Genomic DNA, 15,825 nt, shown 5'->3' with positions numbered 1-15,825 from the left:
CTCCGTCCCAGCCCAGACAGAATTCTAGACTCAGGGGACCCTGGTCTCAGGGGTTTTCTCAACCTGGGCCTGAGTCAAGGACCTCTGTCCTGCCCAGGGACAGTGTGTTCTGGGCACTCGTCTCACCCTGCGGGAGGGCAGGGCTGAGCCACTCAGACACAGTGACACAGAACTGTACCAGATTCCTTCCGGGAGGAGTCACCACAGCACCGGGACAGCCTTAAGAGAGGCCCCCGAAGTGGGGAAACTTTTGAGCCGGGGACTTAAGAGTTAAAGCCCAGTTAGCAGAGGCCCAGGAGCAGAGGCCCAGGCCCAGAAAGGTTAGCAGAGAGTGTGGAGACAGGCCCTAGTAGCCTGGCCACTCACTGTGGAGGAGGTGAGGCAGCTCCCATGTTCATCTTGACAGATCACCCAAGGTGTGTGTGTGTGTGTGTGTGTGTGTGTGTGTGTGTGTGTGTGTGTGTGTGTGTGTGGTGTCCCACACTCACTGTCCTCCACAAGATCTGCCCACCTTGTCATCCCTGATTATCATGTAATGGCTTCCTTGACGTACAGTTTTATTAATAAAATTAGCAAGTGTTGAGCCTGAGTGGCCTTGGTCATTCTGCTGAGTTGGAGATTGTCCCAGGTGAGTGATAAGGGACACTCCTGGATCCCCTGGGAGCCTCTCCTACGTCAGAAGAAAGCTGTACCTGGATCTTCCGGACTCACGTGCTTAAACACTACATTTACCCGCTGGACCTTGACACAGATGTCTGCACAGGGTGATGGGCGGCAGAGCCCTGGACTGTGTAGGCCAATCTGGAGCACAGACTCTAGGTGCTCTCACCTGGGAGCCCCTGGGCAGAAGCTGGATGATGAGTGTGGGTGGGTTGCTGAGTACCGAGCTGGATGCTTCTCTTTCCTGGGCTGTCCACGGATTCTCAGATTCGTGGGGGTTGGAAGAGCTGCAGCCTCCTAGGGCTGCATGAATGAGTGACACTGCCCCCTGGTGGTCACAGAGAGCAATCTCCCCCTCTAATTTTTTTGTTTCTGTTTTTTCTAGTTCCAGGGACTGAGCCCAGAGTTTCTTGCATTCTCTACCACAGAGAGATACATACAGCCTTTCTGTTTCCATGCTGAACCTCCAGGGCCTTTGAGGGAGAGCATCTCCATGGCTTCAGCCATGCACAGTTTAGGACTGCTTCTTACATGGTGCCCCCATCCTGTGCCTCTGGAGTCCAGGGCCTACCTTACTGAGGAACCTGCCAGGACCTGCATGGGTGCAGGTGGAATGGGAGACAGGGGGGCTTGAAAGTTGGGGGGAGTATAAGGGGACTGGAGAGAAAATGTCTTTGCTGGGATCTTACATACAGAGAAACTGACTAACCAGCAAGGGAGGGTGGTGACCAGAAGGGCTACTATGAACCAGGCGCAGTCAGGATAGGACCATAAGGGTACGTGCCCAGAGAAACTGGATGTGAGGATAGTCAGGCAGCCGAAGAGTAGATGGGGCATGGCAGGGGCCTAGAGGCCTGCTGCAGGAGGATAGTGTAAGCACTGCGTCTGGATTACACTGAGAAGATCTCTGGTGGGGTAAAGTGGCCACGGCTCTGGTAGCTGACTCAGACTTGCCTCATCTGACCAGCATTTTTAATAGACATCTCTAAGCCAGGCAGGGGCAGCCTGATGGTCCCCCAGAGTAGAGGGCAATGCGCTAGGCACACCTGGCTAGCTGGGGCTGGCTACAGGATGGTGTACACAGGAGTATGGCCCCCACGGCCACCCTGGGCACACAGGGGTACGGGGTGTCCAGCTCAGGGGCAGGTGACACAGTTCCTGTTGGTGCAGGGGTCAGGGTGGCTCCCACTCTTGCTTTGTTTATTCTTGCGGCTCCAGCCGAGGATGGGCCAGGGTCGGGTGTGTGCAGGCGTCGGAGTCTCAAAACCACATTCTCTCTGGTTCCACAGCAGTGCTGGCCGTCGGGGTCCCTACGGTCATAACAGCAGTGGATGTAGTCAGCCATCACTGCCTGACCTACCTGTGGCCACCCTGAGAAGAGATTAGAGGCCTCTAGGAGCCATAGGTGTGTTAGGGATATGTTAGGGGCATTTGGGGTGGCCATGTGAGGCTCCTTGCTTGCTGCTTGCTACCCAACCCTGGAGTGGCCATGCTGGACAGATGTGACCTTTGGGATAACCTCTACCCTGGGGTCAAAATCCCACTGAGGTGGTCTGGGGGCTTCATTTGGAGCAGGACAGAAGCCACACTATGAAGGCCCTGTCAGAGGTACCCAGAAAGTCAACCCTAGTGAAGGTTGCTTGGCCACTGTCTCTCTGGGTACCACGGGGCAGAGTTGGGGCGCGGCCAGGGCTGGATAGGACTGAGGGTTGGGGATTTTTTCCCAGGCCAAGCGCTCACCGTGCCACGTGGTTCGGGGCCGGGCAGCAAGGACACGACCTGCAGGCTCACGCCTTCCTCGCCCATGCTCCTCAGCTGCGTGACCACTTCTACGTGTTTCCACCACTTGCAAGGCTGCCCATTCACAGACACGATGTAGTCACCCTCCTTCAGGCCAGCAGACTATGGAGAATGTGGACCAGTGAGGCGGTGGCAGTACATTATGGTCCTCTAAGATCCCAGCATCAGGGGCTAGAGGGCCTTTACCTCAGCCTGACCCCCAGGGACAACGGCAGCGATGAGGACTGGCGAGTCTCCCCGCAGCGTGAACCCGAAACCTCCCTCTCCTCGAGTCATGTGCACCGGCCCGACCAACTGCCATCGATTCTTGGTTGAGAACACGGATAGGGGTCCCTGGGAGGGGACAAGTGGTAGAGGGCCGGCTGAGTGGCAGTCACAGAGCCCTGATCTGTCTGGCACCCCATCTTAGCCCACACACCCTGGAGCGGGAACCGGGGAGGGGCCTGAAGGGGAAGAGGGACAGGTGGGGAACTGGCCTGCTCACCAGCCTGTGGAAGAAGTCAGTCACCTTCACCTGCGACAGGCTAGGTATGCTCACCTCTGGGGCCTGGTGAGTCTTGGCTGACCAGACAGGAGGGAAAGGGGAATTGGAGTCGAGCCCTAGGCCCTTGGCCCTCCCAGAACCAGAACCCCCAGTGAGATTTGGCTCAGCTCAGAGGAGTGTGTGGCCCACAACTTCACATGGGACTGTCCTAGGACCTCAAAGCCTAGCTGTCCCTACTGTCAGCTGGGGCTGTACTATTTCCCTGAATATATGTAGAGGTTTCCAGGAGGATTCCAGGAGCTGGCACTGCGCCTCTGTCCCCTCTTGCCTTGCAAGAGTCAAGCAGGAAAGGAGGTGGCACGGGATGCTGGCCAGATAGCCTCTCAGGCTCCGTTCCTCAACACAGCCTGCCTGACCTTCAACTCTTTCCTCCTGACTCAGGGTATCTGGTGCTAGGCTGGGATCACAGACACGTGTTACCACACCTGGCTGGCTGGCTGCCTCTCAGCTGTAGCTTGCAGGGGCTCAGCTTGGCCCTCGGACTGGTATACCCATCCCAAAGGGCCCCCGATGCTCACGCTGGATGTCGGGGGCCTCCATAGCCTCGAAGAAGTCATCCTCACGCTCGAGCTCTGAGTACTTGGTCAGGGAGCGCCTCAGTGCCTGAGTCACCACAACCTGTAGCAGGTCCACCTTGCGCGGGACTCTGCACAAGGTGTGAAGCCGCAGCGCCTCCTCCTGGCCCAGGATGGCACGCTTCAGGTGGGCCTTGGCTGGGCACAGGCAGGACACTGTCATACACACATGCGCACGCACACCATGCATGCAAGTTGGCCCTTCCAGGCTGAGTTCCAGACCCTCTGTCTCAGGATGCATCAGAAAGTGGAATGGGCCACAGGGTCAGACAGTGTTGGCCAAACTAGGAAAGTTCTGCCAGGCCAAACAGTCGAGCAAGTCGAGAAAGAGCTATTTCCCCAGTTATGTCCCCGCCTGCCCCGTTCAACAACCCTGCTCTTATCAGTTCCCGCCAACTCAGGGATGAGGGTTGCCGAGGACGATGGGGCCTGTGCTATGTTTAGCCCAGGGCCCTGTCTGTGATGCCTCACCAAGCTTCCTGCGCTCTTCTGGGTGCTGCGGCAGTGTGGGACCTTGGGGCTCACAGGTAGCTGAGGGCTGGAAGATGTCCTCCTGCCTTGAGAGTTCACCCTTGGCTGCTGCTGGGGTTCAGAAAGGCCATGAGCCTGAGCAGGGAACCTCTGTGGGTACACACGGGCATGTGGAGTGCCACACTCACAGGTGCTTTCGCAGAGGGCCATGGCTGCGTGATAGTGGGCCAGGGCGCAGAAGTGCTCAGCCTTGACACGTGCCAGGTTAGTCCAGGAGGCAGGCAGGTAGTCTCGGACGGGGGGCTGGGCCATGGCCCGGTGCACAAGCCCATACTCGGTCGCCACCTACCAACAGGCATGCAGGTACAAATGGAGCCTCTGCCTTCCCCCCGGCCCACGGAGCTCAAGAGATAGGGCCAGTCAACCCGGGGAAGACAGCTTAAGTTTCCTGCCTCTGCACCCTAGGCTCGATCTCCATCTATTCCGCTTCCCGTTCCAGCAGCCTCTCCCTAGACTCCGAGCTGGCCCAGACCTGGGCGTCTGGGGGCTCGGTTCCCATTCTCAGAACCTCACAAAAACTGGGACAGCAACTGGCTTTAGGGATTGACGTGAAACACAATGAAGATGCCTCATTGGCGGCTTCCCAGCCTTCCCTGACCTGGCTCAAACCCAACCCCCTTCTGTCCCCCTGAGCTCTGCTCTTCACTCTTTGAGTGGCCACTGCTTGGCCAGTTTGCTGGGGCTCCTTGAGCTCACCTGGGTAGCTTCCTGAGCCAGCTGCAGTTGATCTGGACAGATGTCAGGTGTGGCCGAGGCCCTCAGCAAGAGGCCCCTGAAGATGCATTCCTGGGCCTGAGCAACCATGAGCTCCTCCAGCATGGAGAGAGAGGCGGCGCTCATGTCCGGGCTTGGCGCATGGGAGAAGTTCTCTCTCAGGAGTCTGAAGGCCCCTGAGGAGGGATAGGGCACTCACTCGGGCAGGGATTCCCCATGCCCGCCGGGACTACCTTCAAACTTTTGCATCCAAGGGCTTAATGTGCTAAGTTTTTCACACAGGGAGGCCGTATCCATCAACCCTACTTCCTGCCACAGAGATGGGCACCATACCCCTCTTATTATGGTCTACAGCCCTCACCGGCGGCCCTCTGGAAAGCCTCGGCGGCCTGGCTGGTGCCCTCGGTGCAGGAGCAATCCTGCCGTGCTCCGATCTGCGTGTGGAGTGCCCCAATGTTAAACAGTACACTGCCCTTCTCGAAGGCCAGAGCCCGCTGCTGTGCCGGGACCCCCGTGAGCGAGTCGTACCTGTAGCATGGTGTCAGGATGGGTACGGTTCCCACAACGACCTGGCCTCCCATCCCTGGGCCTCTGCCTCTGTTGCTAGCCCCTACCAGTGAAAGAGTAGCCCTGGGCTCCTGGCGGGACTGAAGAAACGTGCGTCCAGGAAGCAGAGCTGGCTATAGTAGGCTGCAAGCAGATCCAGGCCCACCTCGTCCCTGCTGGGAGTCCTCGTAGCCTAGAAGGGAGAGCCCGGGTGGGCCCAGTTCCAAGACCCACCATCATGACCCCACCCTAGGGAATCCCTGGGCATCATCCCCAAGGAGCACTTGACACTCTAGGGACTTTGAAGGCAGCCTGGCACAAGAGGCTGAGGAGGGCCCTGAGGAACAGCCATGCACTGCTCCTTCCAAGAGCAACAGAATAAGCTATTGGTCCCAGGTCCTTCCACGAACACTGACTATCACCCAGATTTCCTCCCATCATGTAGGGAATCCATGTGAACCTCTACAGTTGGATCCAACCTTCTTTCCTGCCTTCCTCTTCTGTCCGTCTCTGGAGCAGCAAGAGGGGGAGCAGCCCACCTACCTGCCGCAGGTCTTCTAGTTCCTGGATCTCTGTCTCATAGGAGGCACCGTCCTCTCCAAAGTGCTCAGAGATCAGCTCCTGAAGGAAGACCAGGTATTGCCCTTGGGGCACTCCATGCCTGACAGCCTGCTCTGGGAGTGGGAGGGGCCATGGTAGAACAGGTTGACTTTGTACTTGGGGCCAAGGAGAGGGCTGAAGTCCTGGGGGCTGGAACATTGGATGCTGGTGTTCTGGTCCCTGGGGCTTGGGTTCCTAAGACACAACTGGGCCAGGGTTCTTGTGGTACCATCTTGACACGTATTTGCTCATCTGCCACCTTGGAGACTCAGACACTAAATCAAAGGTCATGTCTCTTTCCCATGAGGCCCTGTAGGCCCCGGATGAAGGATCATGGCCTGTTCTAGGGTCTGAACCACATCTAGGTCATTCAGGAGCCACGTGTTCTTAAAGAGTAGGTACCAGATAGGTGGACATTCTTGAACCACGGGGACCCTGTATAGGGAATCCTAGAACTTGGTGGTCGTACTGAGGCTTCCAGAATGATGAGGCCCCTTCGCAGCCATTCTGGGGCAGGACCCCACACCAATCCTTCATATAACCTTTAGCCCAGGTTGTGGGGATCAGAAGAATTAGGTAGCAGGGGGGCAGGAGCCCTGTGGTAGCTCTTCCTCCCCACTGTGCCTCAGCTTCCTCACTTGTTCAATGAGATGACAAGATTAGGAAGCATCTAAACCCTCCCTCGGCCCACTTCAGGGCCATGTTCCTCGAAGTTCACGGGCTAGCAGTTACCTTCAGCGGTGTGGCCCAGTCCAACTCCTTGGTTTCCTTCAGGCCCAGGGGGATCATGGGAATAGTAACACTCTCACTAGAACCAGAAGAATGGGCTGTAGACCTGGAGTCCTATCCCGAGGTTCCCGCCGCCCAGGTGTGCCCTCCACCCGTGTGTGCACGTGCCCCGCCTGGCCTCTCACACCCCTCTGGCTGGTCCACATCCGCGTTGCAGCTCAGCTCTGCCAGCTCCTCTTTCAGCAGTTGTAGGTTGGAATTGACGTAGCTCAGCTCCAGAGCGACCGTCTCCCGGACCCAGGTGTTGCTCGTGGCTCTGGGAGGGGCCGGGGAAGGTGAGAAGACCCAAGCCTGAGGCAGCTCCAGTGACCCAGACTCACAGCAGCTCTCCGGGACCCACTCGAGGCTCAGTGCTGCTGGGCTGGCTCCCCTTGCTGGAGTAGAGCTAGGTAGGGCTGGCCCAGAGGTGCCCTCCCTTCTAGGATGCCTCCTCTTGTAGCTCATTTTCCATTGCCACTGATTCCAACTGGACTGTGGGCACAGCCAGCCCTCCCTATATCTGTAATGGGCACCTACACAGACCTGGAGGTCTCTGATGAGAGGGAAGAGGAAGATGCTGAGGGGATATGGGCCTGGGGCTCTGGTATAGTGTGGGTTGTAAATACCGTGGGAAGATGAGAATATACTGAATGCTACTGTGCTCAGAGGAAGTAGCCTGGGTCAGATGATCCATCATTTGCAAGATTTCCAACCTTAGAGTGCCCAGCCACCTACCATACACAGCCTCTTCGGAGCAGCCTCTAAGGTTCACTGTTGGGCCTCCTAACGGGGCTTTTGGTCCTCTGGGCAAGAATATAAGGGGAGGCCCAGAGGTAGGAATGGGTCTGGTTTGTCTGTGAGGGTCTAGGCTGAATGGTGTGGCTACTGGACGACCGGAATGGTAGCTGTGACATGGCCATCTGCATGCGTTCCTCTTTCTGACTGATAACAGGATCACCACCCTGTCCAGGGCCAGGCGGCAGCAGCTGACCTGTAGAGGTTTTCAGCACCGGTCCGCATGCGCAGCTCCTTGCTGATCTGCTGGTGGAGCCGAGCCCTGTGACTATGCAGCTGGCCAGGCTGGTTTTGCACGAAGGAGTCATGGCCCTGCGGGAGGATGCAAATGGTTATGCCTGCAGAGCCCCCATCAGCACAGCCTCTGCCAAGCTCAGAGGGCCTTGGCCTGTCTTTGGGGAAAGAAGTAGTCACTGTGGGCTAGAACCTGAGCTGGTGTCACAGGGAGGCGCCTTGGCAGGCCTGGTTGGGGAACAAGGGTGAGATGATCCTCCTCATTGGTTCACAGATGCCATAGGCTCAGTCACATCCCAACCAACAAATTGGCCCATACGTCGAGGCCTCTCCAAATAACCCACTCTCCTAACGCTTGGCACTCTGTGGCCTCACAGTTTCAAATACGATGGAATGGAGCCCTGGACCCAGGTCTTGAGAGATGGCTCTGTGGTTAAGACCACAGGCTGCTCTTCCGGAGGACCTAGGTTCAATTCCTAGCATCCACACGGCAACTCAAAGCTGCAAGTCCAGTTCCAGGGGGATCCGACACCCTCACACAGACATGTATGCAGGCAAAACACCAATGCACGTAAAATAAAAATAAATAAAATGTGTTGTAGTTCTCCAAGAAAGTAGAAGCCCTTTCTAATTGTCCTTGCTGAAATCAATGTCATATGCTCTGAGGATTCACCAGATCAACTGAGCATGTAGTACAATTAGCCTCGGGGTCTGACACCAGGACTTGGCCTACGTAGGAGCTGCCCATAAGGCTTTTGAAGTAATGTAGCCACAGACAGGCACTGAGAACCATGCAGCTATGGGTCCTGGGCCTGTGCTGCTCAGGCAGTGGGTACCTGGTCTGTGATACAGTAAACAAGGCGTTGGGTTCCAGTGTCCCTCTGCCAGCTCCAGTAGGATGAAAGCTCTTCCTGTGTAAGGTGAGAGCAGTGACCTGTGTTATCTGACATCCCGTCTCTCCAACTACAGGCTCAGTCACGGCCTACAGGCTTCCTCCCAGAGCTGCCAAGGAGTGGTGCTGTACACAGCATGAAGTCCTCCAAGCCACGTCATGTTCAGATCCTGTCTGGGTTAATCCACCAGACTAAGACTTAGTGGTAACGATTTTGCAGATGGCTCTCTCCCGGGGGAACACCCTCACTCGTGATCACATATGACAGAGGAGGTCACAGAAACTTAAAGGCTCTAGTCCAAATGACACAGTGTGTGTGTGTGTGTGTGTGTGTGTGTGTGTGTGTGTGTGTGTGTGAATCCTGGCAGTGCTGACACTGGTCATGCATTCAAAGTGTGGCTTGCTCTCACTCGAAGAACGGCACCTTACATGGCTTTAAGCGAGGCTTACGCCTTGGCATGGATGGAGCTCCTAAATGCAATCACTTTGACTGTGGCCCAAGCCCTTACCATGAAGCCAGCTTTCCATGAGAGGCCCATATCACTGAAGAGCACCCACAAAAGTGGCACCTGGACTCACTCTGAAAGAAGGAAGCCATTAAGTCATCCTTGGGTGACCACAGATAGGTGACTCACTCTCTGGATAGCTGGTACAAGATAGCATAGGGGCAGAGTGGACCCACATTGTTCTGTCTCCTTCTCAGGGCCCATCCCTGCCTGTGCAGGAAGGAAACTGAGGCCACAGTAGTCTCCTGTCTTCGAAGAAAACTACAATCATCTTTTCCCCCCAAAGATCCTACTTCAAGGCTCTGGCTCATGGACGGCCTATAGCCTCAGCCCCTCCCCCACCTGCTGGGGAGCTGCAGCAGCCAGTCAATTTGAGTTTTTACCAGGTCCAGATCCTGGGCTAGTTCTTGCCCTTCTTAACCTTTGTTACTTACGGAGCCCAAACCAGCTTCCTACCCTGTTTTGGTGGAAAGGCAAGATAAGCTGGGCTGGATGGATTCTGGAAGCTGATAGCCCACACCCAGTTTTCCACACTGGGTTGAGGGAAGTGCCCAGCAGGGCGGGCACATATGCCCAGTAACCATCTCCCTCCTGCCGTGATCTCCCCACCCTCTGGAAACAAAGGCTATCTAACCATGGCTGATTTCCATGGTGGCTACTCTTGTCTAACTCTGGGAGAGTCTGCCATCACTTTTGACATCGTGATAGCAGTGACCAAACCAGAAGAGGATCCGGCTATGACCAGAGAGAAAAGGGATGGGAGGGACCAGAGAAACAAAACCTCCCACTCAAAGACCCAGTGGCCTGAACTGGGCTAGTTCTCAAGGATTAGCGAAAGGGAGGAGACAGTTATCCCCACACATGACTGGGAATAGAAAGAAGGAACAGAGTAGCCCTAAGCCCTCTCAAGTTTCTCTTACTGAGTCAGCTCTTTACTGAGTCCCGCCTGGCCACCCTAGGAAGTAGAGTTCATGGAGAACAGGTTGCTGGCTGTCTCTGTCTCCCTCCCTCCCTCCTTCCCTCTCCCCAATCTACTCCTGCCCCTGTGCCAGCTAGTCACTATGGTATCAGGCAGACCCAGGTAAGATGGAGCCCTTGAGGGATCTGTCCAAGTCCCAGTGCCTCCCTCCTCTCCCGCTCCCCCAGGAGACCTGATACACAAGGTGGATTAGAATCAGCCAGCAACAAAGTACAATCAGACATCAGGAAGGAGGGAAGGCAAAGTGTCATGGCAGACACCCGGGAGTAGTAACAGGAGCTTCTGCTTAGCAGTCCTGGGGAATGGGGCAGGAGTACACCCCAGAGCCTACACACACACACACACACACACACACACACACACACACACACACACACACACACACACTAAGAAACTCAAAACACTCCTGACCCCTAGGAAATACCCAGATTGGAGAAGCAGAGGAAAATAATGTAAGATCACTTAGGCAAAGAGCAAACAAGTCTCCGTTCCACCCCTGTGTTCCTGGAAGCCCAGGCACCCTCATCTCCAGAGTCAGGAGCTTTGGAGGGGATGTATGTTCGGGAAAAGTAGTCAGGCTGCCCCGTGAAGTCCAGATTTCTGCTGCCTGCTGCCACAATCTAACATCTAAAGGACACCGTCTGCTGTGCACGCAGACGACACTGTTAGGAAAGGTGGCTTTCCAGATGTCAGAAAAAGCACGTGCTTGGTGGTGGAGGTGAGGGAGTGGGGGTTGTCATCCATCAGAAGCAACTTCTTGGCTCATTCAGGGAAACCATCTAGATCTTTACTGCGCCACTGTTATTCTCACTTGCCTGGAACACAGGCTCCGGCCTTTCCTAGGGGCCTCAGTTTCCCCAGCTGACTTTCAGAGGAGCGGGTCCCAAGAAGGAAAGGCCGTGAAGGCCGCACTGCACAACGCGGGAGGTTGGAGACCCACACCCCTCTTCAATCCCCACCTTACGGATGCTGCCGTCGTTCTGCTGACGAGGGCTGTCCTCGCCAGTGCCCTGGCCATCTGGCCTCTCCTCGAGGATCATTGCTGCCCACTCGGACGCTGACCCCGAGAAGCTGCGAGCAGCAGGTCCCTCGCGCTACAGGGAGGACCAGCGCGCTGCTCGGACTGTCCCCTCCTGGAGGGTCCGACTGACCGGTGCAGCGGAGCGGAGGCCACGCCTGCAAAAACTTGGTGTTGTCCAATCAGAGGTGAAAGCTGCTTCGATGGATAGAAACTACTACCAACCAGAGTAAGAGAAAGGCGGGCTCCTGGTAAGGGATCTGGTTACTCTTAGCAACCGGGGCCGCTCGCCGGAGAGGCTACGCATGCGCCACGCTAGCTGCTGGGCGTGCGGAGAAAGTTAGGAAAAGACTAGCAGAACTGGGGGCGGCGACCGGGAGCGGCTGCGGCCTCTGCAGGGACTTCAGGGCTTTATCTCGTCACCCCGGCAACGGGACCCTCCAGGACTGCTCCAAAAATGTTTACAATGGGGTTTTTAAACGGTTTGTTAGAGACAAGTGCTTGTGCTGATTCTTAAACAATGCCAGCTTTCTTCCCGGCACCGCGAAGCAGAGCTCCGCTGTGGTCGGTCCGCTTGCTTCCAGAACCGCCTCCAGAAACCTCGCCTCCGGGACCTGGTTATGCATTTGTTTCCAGAACCTACGTTCTCCATGACCTCCTTGTGCTTCCAGAACCGGATCGCCTCCCAGAACTCCTGTTTTGAGAATTGGGCTTTTTCCAGAACTTGAGCTCCTTGCAGGGCTTACCCCGAAGCACTTCTCGGATTCCATGTGGGCTGGTTCACACTAGTTGAGCTGAGAACACATCCTAGAAATGAGTGGCTAGCCTTTTGTCAAGCTGCTCCAAAGGTCAGCCTCCTCCACGCTGCCCTTCACCCTGGTCGCTGCTTGCCCTGACTGAGTCAGCGACTCAATCTCTTCGCCCCATCCCCCTCACACAGACCTGGCTCTGTCATCCCCAGATCTAAATCTTGTCGGCTAAGCCCTTGAACATCCCTGGACTTTTGCAGTGGGCACCCCCAGAAATACTCCTCTCATCCACCCCGCCAGCCTCTCCAAACATTCCTGGCCTTCCCCAATAGCTTTTTTAAGCCCAAGGCATTCTTTTCTTATCTTTTCTTTCTTCTAGCATCTTCCTGATGAGCTTCACTTAATTTCACTTCACCCTCCACTGATGTCTTCATGCCTAGCCTCCTCCATCTCTGGGACTCTTATTATGCCCCCTAGGTGTAGCCAACACCTTAGAACTTCCCAGAGACCACAGGAACTGTCACCTAGCACACCTGCCGCTCTCCTATTTAGGCAGCCTGGAATTCAGACTTCTTTGTGTCTTCAGAATCCTGTGTACATAGACCTACATCCACCCAGCAAAGCATGTGTGACTAAAGCAAGTGTATCTCTTAAAGATTTATTTTAATTTGTGTGTGTTTCTGCATATGAGCACAGTGCCTGCAGAATCCAGAAAAGGGAGCTAGATCCCCTGCAACAAGAGTTACAGGCAGTTGTGAGCTATTGGATATAGGGTCTGGAAACCTAACATTGGTCCTGCATGAGACTGGTCTACATCCTTAGCCACTGGATCACCTCTCCAGTCCTCCCAGATCTGCTCTTAACTATTCTTTTCTCCGCAGGATTGTCCTTTTCATTAGGAAAGTCCACCCCTCCCCAGCTCATGAAGGACAACTGCTGGAATCCACAGTTTCAGGAACACTTTCCCCCTAAGTTCCCACTCAGGGCTCTTAGGGATGTCCTGCTGCAGTGCCCAGGTCCCATTCCCAGTAGTCCTGCAGGGCATCTTGACTCAGCAGGCAAGTCTCTTAGGTGATGAGAGAGACTCTCCATGGTTGAGGGTCCTAAGAACTCCAGGAGTTTTCAAATGAGAACCCTAGACTCAGTCAGCAAATCAGGTTGAAGGGAGTGGGTTGGTCAAATGCTTTCCTAGCATGCACAAAGCCTTAGGTTCAGTCACCAGCACTGAATAAAACACCATGAATCCCAGTCTATAGGATCTAGAAGCAGGAGCACCAGATGTTCAAGGTCACAGTGAGTTTGAGGCTAGCCTGGAATCTCCAAGTCTGGAAACAAACAAACAAACAAACAAACCAACCAACCAACCAACCAACCAACCAGGTTTGGAGAATAGAATACAGCCATTTTCAGGTAGAGAAAGGCTCCCCAGTCCCCATTTCTAAGGAAGGCAATAGAAGACAAAGACCAATGTCTGAGGTAGCAAACCAATAAAGCTGCAGAGGCATTCGACAGCTGGTCCTTCGTGGGGACAAGCTGTCCCCAGCATTTGCTGTTTGCCTTCGGTGGTTACTCCCACTCTAGGAAGAGAAGTTCTGAAGGCCATGCTAGCACTCAGCCAGATAAAACCTCAGGCAGAGAAGATCCCCAACAGGAGAGTTCCTGGGAGTAAGGAACAACGGGGCCTGTGGACTACAGAACAGAATAGCATTGTTTTGGGAAGCTGACATCAGTAGACTAGATAGTGTCTTAGTTGGCAGAAAGCTTGGAGCTGAACCCGTGAAAGGTATATGAAAAGGCAAGGTGGTTGTGAATCCCAGGGAATATGAAAGAACTAGGGGGGTGGTCGGAAGCATCCACTGGCAGTCTTGTCCGGAGTGTCTGAGGTCCTAGGTTGGACCCCAGTATTGAGTTGCAAGGAAAGGTGACATGTGACAGGAGAGGCAGTGCAGGGGTAGAATGGTTGGCCCACAGAGCACAGCAGGAGGTCCAAGGTTCAGTGTCTGGCACAAGAATGCAACAGGAGAAACCGCTGGAAGTGAAGCAGAAGCAAGGTGGGAAGCAACGTGCATTTGGATACCAAATCAGCCTCAGCGGAGCGGTTAAGAGGGTGGCGGTCAGGGTTGGGGTTTGGTTCTGCTAAACTGCTCTGCAGAACTGCTTGTTTCATGGAGTTTGTTTACTCCAGCACGTATTGGCCTGCTTTTCTAGTTTTTGTTTCAAGAGTGGATGTCTAGGAACTGACAGCAGCAGCAGCAGCAACAACAACAACAACCACAAAATCACCAACTAAAAATGTAACCATTGGGAACGAAGGGCTGCATAGTCCATTCTTAAAGAATTATTTATTATTTTATGTATGTGAGTTCATTGTCACTGTCTTCAGACACCAGAAGAGGGCATCGGATCCCATTACAGATGATTGTGAGCCACCATGTGGTTGTTGGGAATTGAACTCATGACCTCTGGAAGAGCAGTCGGGTGCTCTTAACCGCTGAGCCATCTCTCCAGCCCACCTTGAACATCTTTGCCATAGCTGTGAATGAACGAATAAATCCTTCAACCTCCATTTCTTTTCTAAGCACTTGAACTTTGTATAACGAGTCCACTCAGCCTGCCATAAGAAGTAATCAGTAACTGGCAGCTTATGCAACAGAAGTCCATTTTGTAGGAGACTCTCAGGGCTCCTGCAGAGAAAGGCTTGCAGAGGATGACCGTGTCTTCCACTATGACCAGGTCCACGCCAAGAGCTGTGCAGTATCTTCGGACAGTGTCCTGAGAGTGGTAGGGAAGATGGGCTTCCAGGAAGTCCACGCTGGGCTTGCTCCTCCTCCAGTTCTCCTAGAGCAGGAAACGATCCCCACAAGCTTCCTTGAATGAGCTAAGTCAGCTAAACTTGATAAAGGTGGCGTGTTGAACACTGGTGACTGTCTGTACAGGGGAATCTTCCCTGCAGGGATCTAGGATAAAGGGTGGGAATGGGGCCGAAGCACTTTGTAGCTCCTATCAAGGTATTAACCCTGGGGGGATCCTAAGAAGTTCAACCCATCTCCTCTCCCCCATGGGATGTCATAGAGATGGAGCCTTCTGGGTTAATGAGGGCTAGAGGAAGTGCAGCTGGGCCAGTGCCCCCTAAGAGAAAGGACAGCTCCCTATATCCTCAGGGGAGGCCACACCCCAAAGGTTGAATGCACACACGGAAGGATCACTCACCAGGAGTTGAGTCAGCTGGTACTTTCCAAGGCTGTTGGGGAAATAGGTTCCTGCTGCTTATGCCTCCCCGCCTCCCCGCCTCCCCGCCTCCCTGCCTCCCTGTCAGAGCCAGAGCTTGTTACTACTGCCTGACCAGACTGATACAGCACGAAGCACAATTGCTTAAAAAAATATATGGAAATAGAAGGATATTCATTCATAAATGTGATATAACTATAGCTGTCTAGGAAGATATTGGATAAGACATACATCTATAGGGCTGGAGAGATGGTTCAGGGCTACTCCAAAGGTCCTGGGTTCGATTCCAGGCACCCACGTGGCAGTTCATAACTGTGACTCCAGTTCCAAGGGATCTGAGATCCTCACACCAATGCATATAATGAAAAGGGAGGAAGGAAGGAAGGAAGGAAGGAAGGAAGGAAGGAAGAAATTCATCTATAACTGGGCATGGTGGTGCATCTCAGCACTCAGGAAGTAGAGACAGGCAGATTTCTGAGTTCGAGGCCAGCCTGGTCTACAGAGTGATTGCCAAGACAACCAAAGCTACAATGGAGAAACCCTGTCTTGAAAAACCAAAGTGGGTAGGGGGACCTCTGAAGTAGACATGTAGGGTTAAGAGTAGACCTAATGCCCCCCGAACCACACAAATGTTGATGCCATGCCAGTGTTCTTAACACAGCTCCATCAACACAGCAGCAGAGGTT

The 15,825-nt window shown here is 54.4% G+C and overlaps 1 protein-coding gene across 6 annotated transcripts; it reads right to left on the bottom strand.

Moving 5' to 3' along the window:
• Positions 1 to 540: 540 nt before the first annotated feature.
• On the bottom strand, positions 541 to 11,278 carry Rhpn1 (rhophilin, Rho GTPase binding protein 1). 6 transcript variants are annotated; one of them, NM_001305237.1, is given in 15 exon segments: positions 541 to 1,970; positions 2,401 to 2,562; positions 2,647 to 2,793; positions 2,945 to 3,021; positions 3,523 to 3,717; positions 4,051 to 4,158; positions 4,239 to 4,395; positions 4,807 to 5,000; positions 5,186 to 5,352; positions 5,439 to 5,563; positions 5,914 to 5,991; positions 6,703 to 6,778; positions 6,887 to 7,015; positions 7,730 to 7,845; positions 11,104 to 11,278. In NM_001305237.1, coding segments are annotated over 15 exon segments (1,986 nt in total). In that variant the 5' UTR covers positions 11,185 to 11,278; the 3' UTR covers positions 541 to 1,796.
• Positions 11,279 to 15,825: the final 4,547 nt, after the last annotated feature.

This window comes from Rattus norvegicus, chromosome 7 (assembly GCF_021556685.1).
Source record: "Rattus norvegicus strain SHRSP/BbbUtx chromosome 7, alternate assembly SHRSP_T2T, whole genome shotgun sequence".
NCBI lineage: Eukaryota > Metazoa > Chordata > Mammalia > Rodentia > Muridae > Rattus > Rattus norvegicus.
The sequence above is the reverse complement of the archived record's forward strand: the minus strand, read 5'-3'. Positions and strand labels throughout refer to the sequence as shown.